The sequence below is a fragment of the Oncorhynchus clarkii genome, chromosome 31 (genome assembly GCF_045791955.1).
Source record: "Oncorhynchus clarkii lewisi isolate Uvic-CL-2024 chromosome 31, UVic_Ocla_1.0, whole genome shotgun sequence".
Classification (NCBI taxonomy): Eukaryota; Metazoa; Chordata; class Actinopteri; order Salmoniformes; family Salmonidae; genus Oncorhynchus; species Oncorhynchus clarkii.
This window is the reverse complement of record NC_092177.1, coordinates 30,225,026-30,240,127: the sequence shown is the minus strand read 5'-3', so window position 1 is coordinate 30,240,127 and position 15,102 is coordinate 30,225,026. Positions and strand designations below refer to the sequence as shown.

Genomic DNA, 15,102 nt, shown 5'->3' with positions numbered 1-15,102 from the left:
GCTATTGTGGCAGTGGTTTATATTTAAACTAGGTTGCTAGCTACACACACTCGACCGGTGACAGCATCTCTCAAGCAAAGCATGTTTGGGTACCGAGCTCCGTACAAGCAGCTTAATAGGCGCAACTGGGGTGGAGAACTTGACGATTTGTGGCCATAGGTTTTTAACAACAATGACAAAGAAATGTAGCAAATAAGACCATTTTGGGGCGATTTATACCGGGCACTTTGGAATGGCAAAGGTGCATGTGCTCGGCAAAGGTAGAGCACGTGCCTGTAGGTAGTGCACGTGCCTGCAGGGACACATTATTCTAAGAGCCTGTGGCAATTTGTGTTTTTCAGCATCTATTCGGCTCTAATTGGCAGGTGGCATTTGATATAGCTTTAGGCTTTTCACATTTGATTCACTCCCAACCCCTGTGCCAAAGTCTACTCCTGAGAGGAGAAAAAAGTTGCTGTGTCACTTGGGACTTTTTTGCAGCTGAAGGACACACTGATCTTGAGCTGAGGGCTTCAAAATGTTTCAGATATGTGCTCCCCTAGTCCCCATCCTAAAAGCAAATTCTTATCCAGCTGAGACATGCTACGGCTTTTGTATACAACAGGGGCGCTAGGACCGTGAGGGAGAGCGCCTCTAAATGTCTTTTCAGTAACATTTTCAGTTATTTGTAAGCGCCTTTGAACCGAGCAGCCGTTTAAGCGACTCCCAGGGACGGATAGTCACATTGAGTAGGAACACAAGCTTGTAGTTGACTCTCATCGATCAACTTTGCTTGGACCGAATTGATTTGGAGACGTTATTAAAGTGGCGACTAGCTCTCTGCGGGACTGTGAAGAGAGAGGGATACCTGTCACACTGAAGAGATGGGAGAAATCTGGAGAATCGAGATGCCCGGTAGTTTTGAAGGGGGCGAAAACGGGAATAGGATTTAAACACCGACTCTGTTTAACAAAAAGGTACATTGTGCATTTATTGTCTTACCCATTGTAAGTAGCCTAATAATTTGTTAATCATTATTTTGAATATAATTATACCTGGTTTGTTACCTAGAGGCCACATTGTAAGAACTTTTTTGCCTGGGAAATCTGTTACAAAGTAACTCATGTTGTTCCACTGGATAGGCTTACTACTTGCTGTAAGTGAATGTTGCATTGCTAAACATTAACTAAAGCCAAAGCCTACCTTTCCCCCAGCCCCACTGAATTTTTCAGTAAATACTGCCTCCCAGCACTATTCCTCTGTACTGGTGCGTCTCAATAGTGACAGAGCAAGGTACACATCATCTGTTCTCTTTTGGCGGTCTGACAACAACCCACGGAGTGGACATGGGACAATACTACCGTCACTCATGATTTTGGTGAAAGACAAAAGACCCAGTGAGGGGGTTTTCAGGACAAATCTCGGGCCCTGGGTAGCAGGCTGTTCTCAGAATTTCAGAGTCTTCACTTAAGGGTCAAAGGTGAGCTGTAGAATGCTGACAGGTTTCAGGTGTACAGAGGTCCATTACTGGAATGTGTGTGTGCCTTTGTAGCTTATATACAGTAGGTGTATTGGTGCTTGTTAGAAACCTCTCAGCATCTATCAGTGGGCTATAACCTTCAGTTGTCAGAAATGGGATCCATGTGGAAATGGGAATGATTTTTCAATTTCTATTGCCTTTCCAAATTAAATTGACTGCAATTGAAGTGCATTTGACATTATTCTGATGGAAAGTGTTGACAAAATTAGTTGAGGTCCAGTGTCTTGTTTAAGAGAGGATTCCAAAAGGCTGTTAGGCACTGATTGGCTCTACAATGTGTTAGAGCTGGAGGATCTTTCTAATGTGGGGATCAATTTACTGTTGTGCACTTTGGGACATAAAATGGAGGGTCACCCAAACCAAACTCACCCCTCCACAACTTTTGGAAAATGGACTCACCATGAACTTTCTTGAACTATGTTATTGATTATTTTGTGTCCTTCATCAAATGCTTCCTTATTTTAGGTTAGTGTGGTTATCCCCTTTCCCCAATTAAAGCTAGTCCATGGACATTATAAATGGCCCAGTCTATACAGACATTAAGAGCCCTGCTACCCCAAGCCTTCTTAAAATACATTTAGATGTGGACACATGTTAAGTACTCTGACAATGTGTTTGTAATAATGTCAGTGCAAATTGAATGGAACCCAATTAAAGATGGCTAAATGTAGATGTTTCATGTGGATGGGATCAGAGGCCAGGATGTAATGACTGCTGATAGAGACGGGTGTAGTTGTTTTTGACTGCATAGCAGTGTAGTTTAAACATGAGCACCTTTGAGTAATTGTATCTTCTCTGGCTACACTATGATATAGAATCCAGTTGTGTGGCGGGAATCTCTCTTTGTGTGGCAAATCCGGTCCGTACGTCTATGCCTCAACTTGTCTTGTTTCACTTTTAGACACCTGCTCTCTTCTAGGCCACTAGAGCCCAAGGGTCCATCATTTTCAGACCTATCGAGTTCCCCTAGTCCCTCTGAGCCTGCCAAGCACGCTCATACATAGAAAGTTAGTTCATGTTTGGTGGCAGACACCACTTTGCCCCAGAGCCTTATCATAAATATGATTTGAGACACTTTTCTTTCTGCTGAACAAGCTGTAATAAAGTCCCCTTCAGTCCTTCCCACACATACACAGCACAGTGGCCAAGATTAAAAACTTAATGATACAAGGTGTGCCTCCCAGTGTGCCTCCCGAGTGGTGCAGTGGTCTAAGGCACTAGCTATGCCACTAGAGATTCTGGTTTCGAGTCCAGGCTCTGTTGCAGCCGGCCGCGACCAGGAGAACCATGGTGCGGCGCACAGTTGGCCCAGCGTCGTCTGGATTAGGGGAGGGTTTCACCGGCAGGGATGTCCTTGTCCCGTTGTGCACTAGTGACTCCTGTGGCGGGCTGGGTGCAGTGCATGCTGGCAAAGTCACCAGGTGTACGGTGTTTCTTCTGACACATTGGTGCTTCTGGGTTAAGTGGGCATTGTGTCAAGAAGCAGTGCAGATTGTCTTGGATGTGTTTCGGAGGACACACTGCTCTCGGCCTTTGCCTCTCCTGAGTCCGTACCGGAGTTGTAGCGATGAGACAAGACTGTAACTACCAATTGGGGATAAAAAATAAACATATGCAGTGTCATATTTTCCACCACGACTGATATCCAATGTGTGCCCCAACACCTACCTTCCATCTATACTTATCTTGTGTACATAATCAGATGTTCCTCTCCTGAGGCTAATATATCAAACCTCCAACAGAACTGACATTTTAATGCCTTGCAGCATGGTTTAAAATCACATTTTATGAATAGCCCACAGTATAGGCTGGAACAGCCTACCTTGTTACCTCTTAAAATAAATGAAAATTTAGACCTGCATTGCAACATGAACCTGCATTAACTGATCCCACGTGTATAGGTTCTGAGCGAGGGGATTTGGAATCCACCTGTCAGAGAGAGTGGATTGATTTTATGGGGGATTTCGGAATGTGAGTGTTTGTGAATGATTCACTAAAATCAGGGAGACAAGCCAGTGTTCTAATCTCCACACCGTTTTGTTTAATTAGTGATTACCTGTTTTTAAGCTTCATTAATCAAACAGGGTTTCCGCAAAGTCCATGACGTCCCTCGTTAATCTTTACCATTCCATTCCTCAAGGATAAGTGAATTCCTTATTTATTGTATTTGTGTATTGTGGTTCAATGTACGTAAAATGTATCTGTTTTTCGTTTCAGTGTTTTGATCAACGACCATGTCTCCACATCCAAACTCTGGCCTGGCTCATCCCTCCACCTCAGTGCTGCTCCTCTCGCTCCTCCTCCCCCTCTCTCTGTCATCCCGAGCCCTCCTTCACCAAGATCCCGTCCACCTCCCTTCATTGGTGCCCCATGTACCCCTGCCCCTATCCCGCTCTCGCTTCAGTGCTCAGACTCAATTGGACTTCACCACTCACTGTAACGCCAGCTGCTACCACAAGGGAGAGCAAGAGCGAAGGCGAGAGCACCTGACTGAGCAGCTGGCCTTCGAGACGCTCTATGCGGATGGTTCTCGTACCCTCACCACTATGGATGTGGAGGACGAGGACGATTATGAGGGAACCATCAGTCCTGCCCTTCAACCACCACCAATGAGAGGATGGAGAGTTACCAGTCGGCACAGGCGTCAGAAACGACAGATTTACGGGGCTGATGGGCGCTTCAACATCCGCGGTGACCACTTCCTGTTGGACTACCCGTTCTCCACAGCTGTGAGGATCTCCACCGGCTGCACCGGGGTCCTGGTGTCTCAACGCCACGTTCTGACCGCTGCCCACTGCGTGCATGATGGGAAGGATTACGTCAAGGGAGCCCGTAAACTGAGGGTGGGCTTCCTGACTCCTCCGTACATCAACGGCACCAAGCCCAGTCAGACCCCCACCAAGATACCTCTGGTGCGCTGGGTCCGGGTCAAAAGCACTCGTGTCCCCAAAGGCTGGATCCAGGGCCCCCAGGAGGTCAGCATGGACTTTGACTACGCCCTCCTGGAACTGCGTTGGCCCCACCGCCGGCCCTTCATGCGTCTGTCTGTGGCTCCTTCCTCTGATGACCTGGCAGGGAAACGCATCCACTTCTCTGGGTTTGACAGTGACAGGCCTGGGGAGCTGGTCTACCGCTTTTGTCCTGTGGAGGATGAGTCTAACGACCTGATCTACCAGCATTGTGATGCCCGGCCGGGGGCCAGCGGCTCGGGGGTGTACGGCCGCGTGTGGGACACGGCTCTGGAACGGTGGGAGAGGAAAGTCATCGGCATCTTCTCTGGACACCAGTGGCTGGAGATTGACGGGGAGAACCGAGACTACAACGTGGCTGTGAGATTCACCCCGCTGAAGTTTGCCCAGATCTGTTACTGGGTGCATGGGAACCGAGTGGACTGTATCCAGGACTGAGGGAGAGAAGGAGAGGGGGGATGAACTAAGAGAAGATGGAGGCTATGAAGCTCATGACTGAAAAGTGATTCAAGTAAGCACAAAATCCCTTAAAGGAGATGTGGAGGAAATTACTCCTCGACTCATTCTATAACGGGCAAGAGTGAAACTGGATTTAAACCTAATAAATATTTAAAATCTTCAATACTATCTAAGAAAACAGGACTGCTAAACCTTCATGCGCCATAACATGTTTTCCTTGGAAAGGCGTGAACCACTGTGACTGTCCCTTACTCTGGAAAGTGCAGGAATGTCCCTTTGGATCAAACTCAGTTCCCTCCGTGAATGTAAATGTTTTCTGTCTCAGACTTAACTAGCTCCTTTTTTTCGGGGTCTATGCCTCCTTTCTAACACATCTGCTATCATCACAGCAGCTTTTAATGCACTTTTCCTTCTGGTCAGCTTCACAACACTGAGTCGATATTTCCACTGTATTAAACAGAACCACTTTTATTAGAGGGAAAAGAATAGCACTGATCCTTTCCTTGCGTGCGCCCCGTCTCTCCTGTTTTATAACTGTGGTAGCAGCCGTTCATTTTCTACAATGTACTGACTCGCTTTAGCCAATGGAGGGAAATACTGGACTGATTTTCTTTATATTTATCATGCTCTCCCATTGTACTCTATAATACCGCGACCGCATGCTTTTCAACACTTAGGATTAAATGTGTGGGTGGGTAGTTGAATTTACAAAGATGTGGTGACGGGACGGTTTATTTGTTTAGGTAATGTCTTGAAGGATGTGAACGGTTTTGGAGAGTACAGGAACTTGTCATTGTGTTAGAAAGACGCTTGTTAAAAGGCATACTTGTCCCCAATGATCCAGAGGCGTACCTAGCCACACTGAAAACATATTGAGCCTCAATACACTGAACATGTCAAAAAGGCTCAAAGGTATAGATGGTGAAATCAATAAAATACATTCTAAAAACCTAGGAGGGGGTTTCTTACTCTGAATGCCTGCAGCATATTCAACTTGCTTTTGAGCATATGGGGGGGGGCAGGAAAATCAGAAAGTTGGTAATAATTTTATTTTTTGAAAATGCCTATATATATTTTAATAAACTGAGATTTCTATCATGATTGCTTGTCTGAGTTCTTGTGTTATGGAAACCAGCAGGTATACAAAGAATGGCTAGCTTCTGTAAAATGGAATCCACTTTTCAGAAGTGGAGTTAGAGTTCCCTCTTGTGGTCAGTATACAAATATATTTAGGATGCATGATGCCAGTGTCTCTTTATATATACTGAACAAAAATATAAACCCAAAATGTAAAGTGTTGATCCCAAGTTTCATGAGCTGAAATAAAAGATTGCTGAAATATTCATTTTGTGCACAAATTTCTTTACATCCCTGTTAGCATTTCTCCTTTGCCAAGATTATCCATCCACCTTACAGGTGTGGCATATCAAGAAGCTGATTAAACAGCATGAACATTACACAGGTCCACCTTGTGCTCGGGACAATAAAAGGCCACTCTAAAATGTGCAGTTGTCACACAACACAATCCCACAAATGTCTCAAGATTTGAGGAAGCATGCAATCAGCATGCTGACTGCAGGAAGGTCTACCAAAGTTGCCAGAAAAATCAAATGTTCACCACTCTACTATAAGCCGCCTCCAAAGTTGTTTTAGAGAATTTGTCAGTACGTCCAACCGGCCTCACAACCGTAGACCACGTGTAACCACGCCAGCCCAGGACCTCCACATCCGGCTTCTTCAGCTGAGGGATTGTCTTGAGACCAGCCACCCGGACAGCTGAGGAAACTGTTTACACAACCAAAGAATTTCTGAACAAACTATCAGAAACCGTCTGAGGGAAGCTCATTTACGTGCTCTTTGTCCTCACCAGGGTCTTGACCTGACTTCAGCAGGCAAACGCTCACCGGCATGCTGGAGAAGTGGGCTCTTCAGGAATGAATCCCGGCTTCAACTGTACCGGGCAGATGGCAGACAATGTTTTGGGTTGTGTGGGTGAGCGGTTTACAGATGTCAATGTTCAGAGTGCCCCATGGTGGTGGTGGGGTTATGGTATGGGCAGGCATAAGCTACACAATTGTGTTTTATCGCTAGCAATTTTAATCTGTGACGATCCTGAGGCCCATTGTCATGCCATTCATCTGCCGCCATCACCTCATGTTTCAGCATTTTAATGCTAGGCCCCGTGTAAGGATCTGTTAAAAATTCCTAGAAGCTGAAAATGTCTCGGTTCTTCCATGGCCTGCATACTTACCAGACATGTCACCCATTGAGCAATGGGTTTGCCAATATCCAGCAACTTCACATAGCCATTGTAGTGGAGTGGGACAACATTTCACAGGGCACAATCACCAGCCTGATCAACATTATGCAGAAATATGTTGTGTGGCATGAGGCAAATGGTGGTTACCAGATAGATAGTGACTGGTTTTCTGATCCACACCCCTACCGTTAAGGTATCTGTGACCAACAGATGCATCTGTATTCCCGGTCAATTGAAATCCATAGAATAGGGCCTAATTTATATCAATTGACTGGTTTCCTTATATAAAACCTAAAATCTTTATATTTTTTCATCACTTTACAGCAGCCTCAACAAAATGTTGCCATGAGCAGCACTGCAGATATTGAAATGAGCAGATGCAAGAACTCGCTCTCACACAGTACATGGGTTCAGTTCACACCGCGGTAGCCGCTTCCAGTAGCTTCCAAGCGGAGGTGAGCCTCACGCTTCAACTTTACATTGTGTGGAAATTGACTCACTATGCAGCTTTTACTTTCTGTATCTTTGTCATATCACTTAGTCTACAATGAATTGGCTTATGTTTCAATATAATTTCTAACAGCAAAAATTCAATCAAGTGGAAAGTTATGGCACAGAATACAAAAAAAAAAAAGGAGTTCCCCAGAATCACCACAGCAGCCCCATGTAAGCAGGTTGCAGCACCAACCAACCGTTTTCAATAGATCAACAGTACTCCAGATTTATTACCCAGGCCACTGTGACACTCAATAGGAATCAAGCGAAAACAGCCACATTCATTTGAACACTCTAAAATTATCAAGTATTAGCTTGCCACTATTTAATCACTAGACAAAAAAAAAATGCAGTAAAAGGTTACTCATTTAGTGCCTTTTTATTAGAGACAAGGAGACCATACAAAACATCCACCAATTCAATACCAATCCAAGTTCTGAACACAGGCTCTTCAAATAAATCGCCCCCATGTTACTGTCACATGACCCAATTCAGACTTCTAACCCTACCAGATCCTGTTTGAGGAATGTGTTAAATTATTACATCAATGCCATGTTTTACTCAGAACTGGAAATAATAACTAACCACGTCAACATTTTTGGAATTTGCATGTAAAAAAATAAATAAAATTAAAGCAAATGTGTTCCCCTGGAATAGGTTGATGAATCTTGTGCAATCAAGAAGAAATGGTTTTGTACTACACCTAGTCTCAGCTACACACACTTAGAAAACTTAACTAGAAGTTAGGCAAAAAAGGTAGTAGTATAATATCTTGGAGGATTCAATAGTTGGAATTGTGGAGTTGTTGCCGGTCCCTTTCTCTGCGATCGTCATTCTAATGGAATCCAGAGAGAACAAAACCCCGTCCTCAAACATTTACATTGTGTATTTAGTCTTCATAATCCTTCAATTTTGTATTTTTTTTATTTTATTGCTTTTTCCCCCTTTTTGTGTGTATTTTGTACATTTTCATTGTGTTGTGTGAACTGGAATGAAAGCCTGCAGTTATGGAATTTGAAAACTGTCCCCCCCCCCCCCCCCCTCCTCACAGTCCCACAAATGATCTTGGTCCTGCGTCGCCCCTCCTCCCAACCATATTGGAATGAACAGACAATCCCCTCAGATGTGTTTGGCTTCAGTTGAAGCCCGGGGCTAGATTTATATAGGGCTTCCTTCCAGGGTGACTACCGATGAGCCGCCGAGCTTGTCTGCAAGGGTGCGTCGATCCTTGATGTCTTCCAAACCGTTCACTTGCCACTCGTGTTTGATACCTAAAATAAAATCAGAGGGGATATGTAGCATCACATTGGACACAGCATAGTTTTTGACAAACATTTTATGAGTAAAGAAATCCCCCCCGTAAAGGGTTCAGATCATACAGTCAACACACACATTGAGTAGAAGAACAATTAGGAACACCTTCCTAATATAGACTTGCACACACCATAGCTGACCAAAGTCATAAACATAGAAAAATGGAGTTGCCTGGTAATGTTATCAAACCATTTCTGACAATGATATCAGTAAGGGTACAGATTCCACATGTAGACCATTTGGGGGGGGGGGTATTACAGGGTATTGTGAAATATTAGAGTACGGCCATGACATGTTGATTCACAGTTATTATATTTCGATGTCGACGCCAAATAGAAAATTGGATGAGCAACAATAGGATCAAAGCATAGTTTAAATTATTTAAGGGACATATCAGTGAAGACCACCTCTTCCAGGGCAATAGGAGACACCATATGTATCTCTATACTCAGCCAGAGCGCGACGGAATCATGTCTAAACCAATTTAGGATGGGACGAAATGTTGGTGCCTGGAAATACAATTTAAAGTTTGGTACGGATAGTTCTACGTCTTTCCCTGTGCAACCGTGTTAATTGTTTATCTGGCCTCGCTTACCTTGCCATATACATTGAGATTGCACTATGGATTTTAAACAAATAGCCAAAAGGGGGAGACATGGGATGCATTGAACTATAGAAATTCAGCCATGGCAATATTAATTCTAACAATCGATATTTGGATTGTTAAAGCAACAGGGATATTGCTCCATTGGAGGTTGGACTGAATTGTTTGAGCTTTCTGTTAAAGTCTGACAGTGGAAATACTCCCAAATATTGAAAATGGGAGACAATTGGGATTCCATAAGTCATGGAGACCTCCATTGGGGTCGAGCCAGTAGGGCTTATTTGGTTAGATTAACTTTGTACTGCAACTTCAGATGACACCGAATTTGTCTATGATCTTCAAAGCTTCAGGGAGGGATTGAGATACATTGTCCAGATAGAATAATAAGGTATTGCCTGTTATTATGGCTAAGGGATAGGCATATAGTCTTAATCATATTGGAGCCAATTCCCATATGTACCAAAACTGACCAAAAATTTGACCAGGCTATCAAAACTGTTTCTGCGTTGAGAAAGAGAACTGCCCAAGGAGCTTTGGTTTCTGATGAAGCATGCATGCAAAAGACGGCGGTTATCTGAGGATAAATGTTTAACAAACCTGCCTTGGTCGGGATGCATCAATTTGGTTAAGTGAGTTGACTATAATTTTAGAAAATAGTTTAAGATCAGTGTTTATCAAAGATAGAGGGTGATAGTGAGCACTGGGTGGCATCTTTACCTTTTTTAATAAAAGCAAAATCGCTGTATTTACATCCCTTCTAAATGAACCGCTGCATATAAAACCCCCCAAAAATGTATGCATTCCAATCACAAAGCTGGAAGCTTAAGCAAGGAGATGGCATTTAATTTGAAGAGAGCCCAATAGGTCTCCTATCTGCGCCTCACCTGTGAACTTCTTCTTGATGGCATCTTTTGAGCTGGCGTAGATCATCTTGCTCTTCAGGGGAGCACCATCTGGGGCCCTGTCGGGGTGGGGGAAATGGTTTAACTTGTATCCCGAGTGTAGAAGCCAAGTGATTTTAACATTCAACAAGTGACACCATACTAGAAAATGTAGAGTGATGCGCCCCCGCCAGCCGAGCCAAGCTTCCCTTACCAGAAGATGAAGACCAGGTCTTCTTTCTTGGTCTCCTTGGTCTCATAGGTGGCGTCATAGAGGGCGTAACGGCAGTCATCTGGGGGCAGCATCTTGACGAAGTGCAGGTAGGGGTCCTGGACGGTGACGCCCACATCTCCTGTCAGGATCTCCTGACCCTCCTCCAGGATGATGTGCTTCTTGTCCTCACTAAGGCAGAACAGCACTGCCTTCTTCCTCTTCTTCTTCTCATCCTCGTTTGCCTGCAACTTGCGCACTTTCATCTCGTTGAAGACTGTGATAACGTCATCTGTCACTGTCACCCCGGAAGCCTGCACAGAGACAGACAGAGATTACGATCATATGCTTCCGAGGGATGAGGGACACACACACAAAAAAAAAAAAAAAAAACTGAATGGTCTACAGCAACCCAGGCTTCATGAACTATTCAATTCAATCAGTACCGACTGATTACAAAACTAAAACTACAGCTCCATTTCTAATGGAGCTGTAGCAATGGAGGTTATCCAGTCCTAATGGCCAGCACAGAAGAGTGACAGGACAGAAAACACAGAAGAAATTGGAAGGGGGCCTGAGACTTACCATACTGCAGGAATTGACCCTTCAAGGGAAGCTGATAAAGGCAATCGAGAGGGAGGTAGCAGCACAATGACTTGCAGTGATGAACGAATGGCCATTAGTCCAATGGGTGGGGGACACCATAAGCAAGACGGCAATCCTGTTTCTATGACCTCTACCCACATGATCATTCAAGATAATGGGGACTTTGCGAGTCACCATCCATAGCATTGGCCATAACAGCATGATGTACAGCGTGACTCAGGAGTGGCATTTAGAAAAAGCAGAGGGCTTTTTTTTTAACCTTTCCCCACACCAAAATTCCTGATGAGTAATAGGTGTGTATTGGTAGTTCGCCACTGCCTGATAAGGGCCAGTAACAGGTGTGGCTTTGAAGCATCTCAAAGGGGGGGGGTTTCCCCCTCCTATAAAACTAAAAGTTTACAGCACGCAAGATAACCATGCCAGGTAAGAAACTGCTGTAAAGTAACCATGCGAGTGAATATTGGGAAAGGAATCAAGCCTTAGAATGTATGGGTCGGTCTCAAACAATGGATCCTCTGTGGGAAAACATAATAACAGGCCACATCCCTGAGTCACAACAGCCCTATAAACCTTGCCGGTCTTCTGATTTCCATTAGGACATTTTACCCAACAGGAATCACAACCCATGTAGGAACCGGGCAGAGGATGTGACCAACTGTCAAAAGGCTTGCTGTACCATCCCGCCCCATCTGGCAGGTTTTGGCCAATCCGGTCACCCCACCTTCTGCTAAATCAGGTAGACTAGGTATTCCTTCCTCAAGTAAAGCCAGATCCATACAGCCAGAGTAAGCCTTCATTAAAAATGGCACTCCTGGTCTGAGAGTTGCTTCATATCGTCCATAGCCCTGCCACTGTGTAGTGACCCAGTTTGAAGGAATGTGTGTGTGAAGGGTGTGGGCATGTTTTCTCTGGATGTGTGGATGGCAAGGGCCTGTGTGAGAGAAACAACATTGGGCTCAGGATGTAATCATCTAGTGATGAGCCCAGAGTTTGGACACGTTTGGATTAGTGACGTCCGCACAGGAGGGAAATGACTGCCAAAGAATTAAAAAGAGTTGCCAGGGCATTAATTTACTCTAGGAAGGGCAGGGGCCTCATACAGAGGGTGAAGAGGCCAGTGTTTGCAAACAGCAGCCAATTGCCATTCATCTTCACTAAATCCTGCCATCTTCCAAAAACAATGAGCACTCCTGTTACCATTCTGAGAGCTCTTCAGACAATGCATGTTTCTTCACACTGCAGCAAGTCACGACACAGACTAGAGCGCTGACTGGGGACGCCTGTTTGAAAAGACCAATACCATGAGCCAGTGAAGATTATACCCTTTTAGTTCCCCCATGCAGAAAACATTCTCTGAGCAACAGAGATCCCTTTCTTCCTACCATAAAATACCCAGAAATATCACCAAATGGTTCAAGTAACGGCACAGGATAAAAGACACAGCCATGTCAGGTTCCTGACTGCAAACCTTTAGGTAGCTCTGGAGACTAATCTTCACTTACGCTGCACTTCCACCTAACCCACACCAGTCTGTCTCCAGTGTTGATGTTAATGAAGCGCTAGTGTAATTGTGTTCACATCAGGTGTGACACTAAAGACGTGTGGCGAACAGAATCAACACTTTGCTTTGCGAGAAGGTGTTTAATTCATAGTAAGACATTGTTATGAAAATGGCAGCTAAAAAGTATCAATGGCCCGACATTGGACCCCAAGTCAGAGCATGTCCGCAGGAGCCGTGAATATTAGATGGAAACAAAACTGTTGCAAAAAATCTCAATACGTTTTATTCCAATTCACTTAAAATGAATTGAAAACAAAATACTTCACCAAGTAGCTGTAATGAACAAATCACTTTGGTTTGTTATTCCCTGCAGCTGTCCAATCGGTCCAACTGCACCCATAGGGTACTGAAGACTACCGTGGCTGGGCCTTTTCATGACTGAACCGGCACTTCCCTCAGCCAAGCCCTTGCACCCAGCAGGAATCAGATGCCAATCGTGTTCAACAGTAACCATTCATTCATTATATACAATACAACCAACACATTGATGTCATGTTGTAATACATTATTCATATGATCAAGAATGGTACATGATAAAGGCCTCACAAATGAATAGCTAGTGGGAAAATAGGATAGCTCTAATCAGTCGAGTAAATTGAATGTAAGTCGAGATTTCCCCCCCAACACAATTAGATTTTTTATTCAATATTTATTCAATTGAATCTAATGTCTAACGCAATGACAATAGAAACTGGAATGCGCACTTCCGTCCACGCACGATATTGATAATTCGGCAAATGTATTCAGGGTTAAGCCAACCTAGCTGTGTTACACGAACATTTACGACGAATTGTTTGAGTAGTAGGCTACAGCAGGTATGTTTGGTCGTTCGCAAGCATCTCGTGCGTTTCTTTCTGACGCAACACTTGTCAAAACTTGATGCGTAGAAACCAGGAAGGACGTCGTGCGCAACACTTGCCAGCGACAAAAGGCCCACATGCAAAACCTTTAGCTATTGATAGGGGTGTCACCGTTGTGAAAAATTGCTCGCGGAACCTTGGTCTGATTTTGTTATACCATCACTAAATTAAACTATTCTGGATACACATTTAATAGCTAGTTGGCTACTGGTGCAAAAATGCTCTTTGCACCAAAAACCAGGGTGGGGCCATGAATGCAGTGGTCGCACATGTGCACTATATACAGGGAAAACGATGTCTTAAATACCAGGCAAACTCGATTATTTTCACGCTGCAAATTCAGCTAACGCTAAGTGCTATAATTCAAGCTAACGTTAGTCAATTGGCATGGCACCTGCGCACGATAGTTAAAAATCATGGGGCTCATGCGGACCAAGACAAAGGATGTGTAAATCAAATTACCTAGCTTCCTAAATGGCTAACGTAGCTACGGTATGCGCATGCACAGAAAATGCACACCGTTAGCCATGCTAACTTAGCTGTTAGCACCGGCGAATACAAAGCCAGATACAGTTACTTAGCCAGCTGGTAAATTCGCGGGGAGGAGTAGCACCGGGCAGTACTAACTAGCTAACTTGATAGCATATACATATGCGGATGGAATAGGCTGCTACTTGCAACTCGAAGTGCTATAGACTAGGCATTAGGCCTTACTTAGTGAAGCATTGGGAGGAAGGAAATGGCGCCAGTTGTTTTGGGGTCGTTTTCTTTCTACACTAGGCGATTAAAACGGCAAGAGGAGACTAGCATACACCTGGATAAAACAAACTTTCGAGGAAAGGCCAGTCACCTGAATGATTTAAAGCATTAACAATTTAATACAATCCAAGATTTAACATCCAGCTAGCAAACGTTCCTGAACACCGCAGGATTGAAGTAACTCACAGCTGACCCGAATGGGACAATCTGATACTGTCGAGTTCATCTCAAAATTAACTCGCTGTTCATGAGCTAAAATACATTGCTTTAAGACGAGACACTCCAATGACAATATATTTTAAATTATATGCCACAGAGCTAGCTAGTTGTTAAATGGAAACGTACCATAGCTGTCTCTGAATTGGTCGGCGTCTGGATAGAAATTGAATGAGCTGTGATGCAGCGTCTGTAATGTCTCGCACACACTTGATACACCACGTGGACGCGCTAAACTGCGCGTGCTTGATGATGGGGTGGGGAGCGCGAGCATCTCTATGAAAAAGTGGTCATGAGATTTAACGTAGAGCATGGTGGGAATAGAAGTTCTAAACCCTTCTGTATAACGTTTCATGTTTGTCAAAATAAAACATAACATTTGGTTACT

The 15,102-nt window shown here is 44.2% G+C and overlaps 2 protein-coding genes across 3 annotated transcripts; one reads left to right on the top strand and one right to left on the bottom strand.

The window, feature by feature from the left end:
- The first annotated feature begins 501 nt into the window (after positions 1-501).
- On the top strand, positions 502-6,292 carry LOC139390698 (serine protease 23-like). Of its 2 annotated transcripts, none has more exons than XM_071138008.1 (2): positions 502-956; positions 3,737-6,292. In XM_071138008.1, the coding sequence occupies exon 2, from the start codon at positions 3,754-3,756 to the stop codon at positions 4,924-4,926; it is 1,173 nt and encodes a 390-aa protein (XP_070994109.1). In that variant the 5' UTR covers positions 502-956; positions 3,737-3,753; the 3' UTR covers positions 4,927-6,292. The 2 variants fall into 2 exon arrangements, with proteins under 2 accessions (XP_070994109.1, XP_070994110.1); XM_071138009.1 differs by lacking the exon at positions 502-956 and adding an exon at positions 1,243-1,459 and having other exon boundaries at positions 3,737-6,286.
- Positions 6,293-8,065: 1,773 nt separating this feature from the next.
- On the bottom strand, positions 8,066-14,962 carry LOC139391174 (cofilin-2-like). The gene is made up of 4 exons (XM_071138746.1): positions 14,844-14,962; positions 10,716-11,026; positions 10,505-10,581; positions 8,066-8,973 (listed from the first exon to the last, which is right to left on the bottom strand). Exons 1-4 carry the CDS (start codon positions 14,844-14,846, stop codon positions 8,861-8,863), a joined length of 504 nt encoding a protein of 167 aa, XP_070994847.1. The 5' UTR covers positions 14,847-14,962; the 3' UTR covers positions 8,066-8,860.
- Positions 14,963-15,102: the final 140 nt, after the last annotated feature.

Coding starts and splice junctions, on each gene's coding strand:
- LOC139390698 (XM_071138008.1), top strand. CDS start 3,754: ATGTCTCCACATCCAAACTCTGGCCTGGCTCATCCCTCCACCTCAGTG.
- LOC139391174 (XM_071138746.1), bottom strand. Junction 10,582..10,715: donor GACCTGGTCTTCATCTTCTG/GTAAGGGAAGCT, acceptor CCACCCCGACAG/GGCCCCAGATGGTGCTCCCC. Junction 8,974..10,504: donor CATCAAGAAGAAGTTCACAG/GTGAGGCGCAGA, acceptor ATTTTATTTTAG/GTATCAAACACGAGTGGCAA.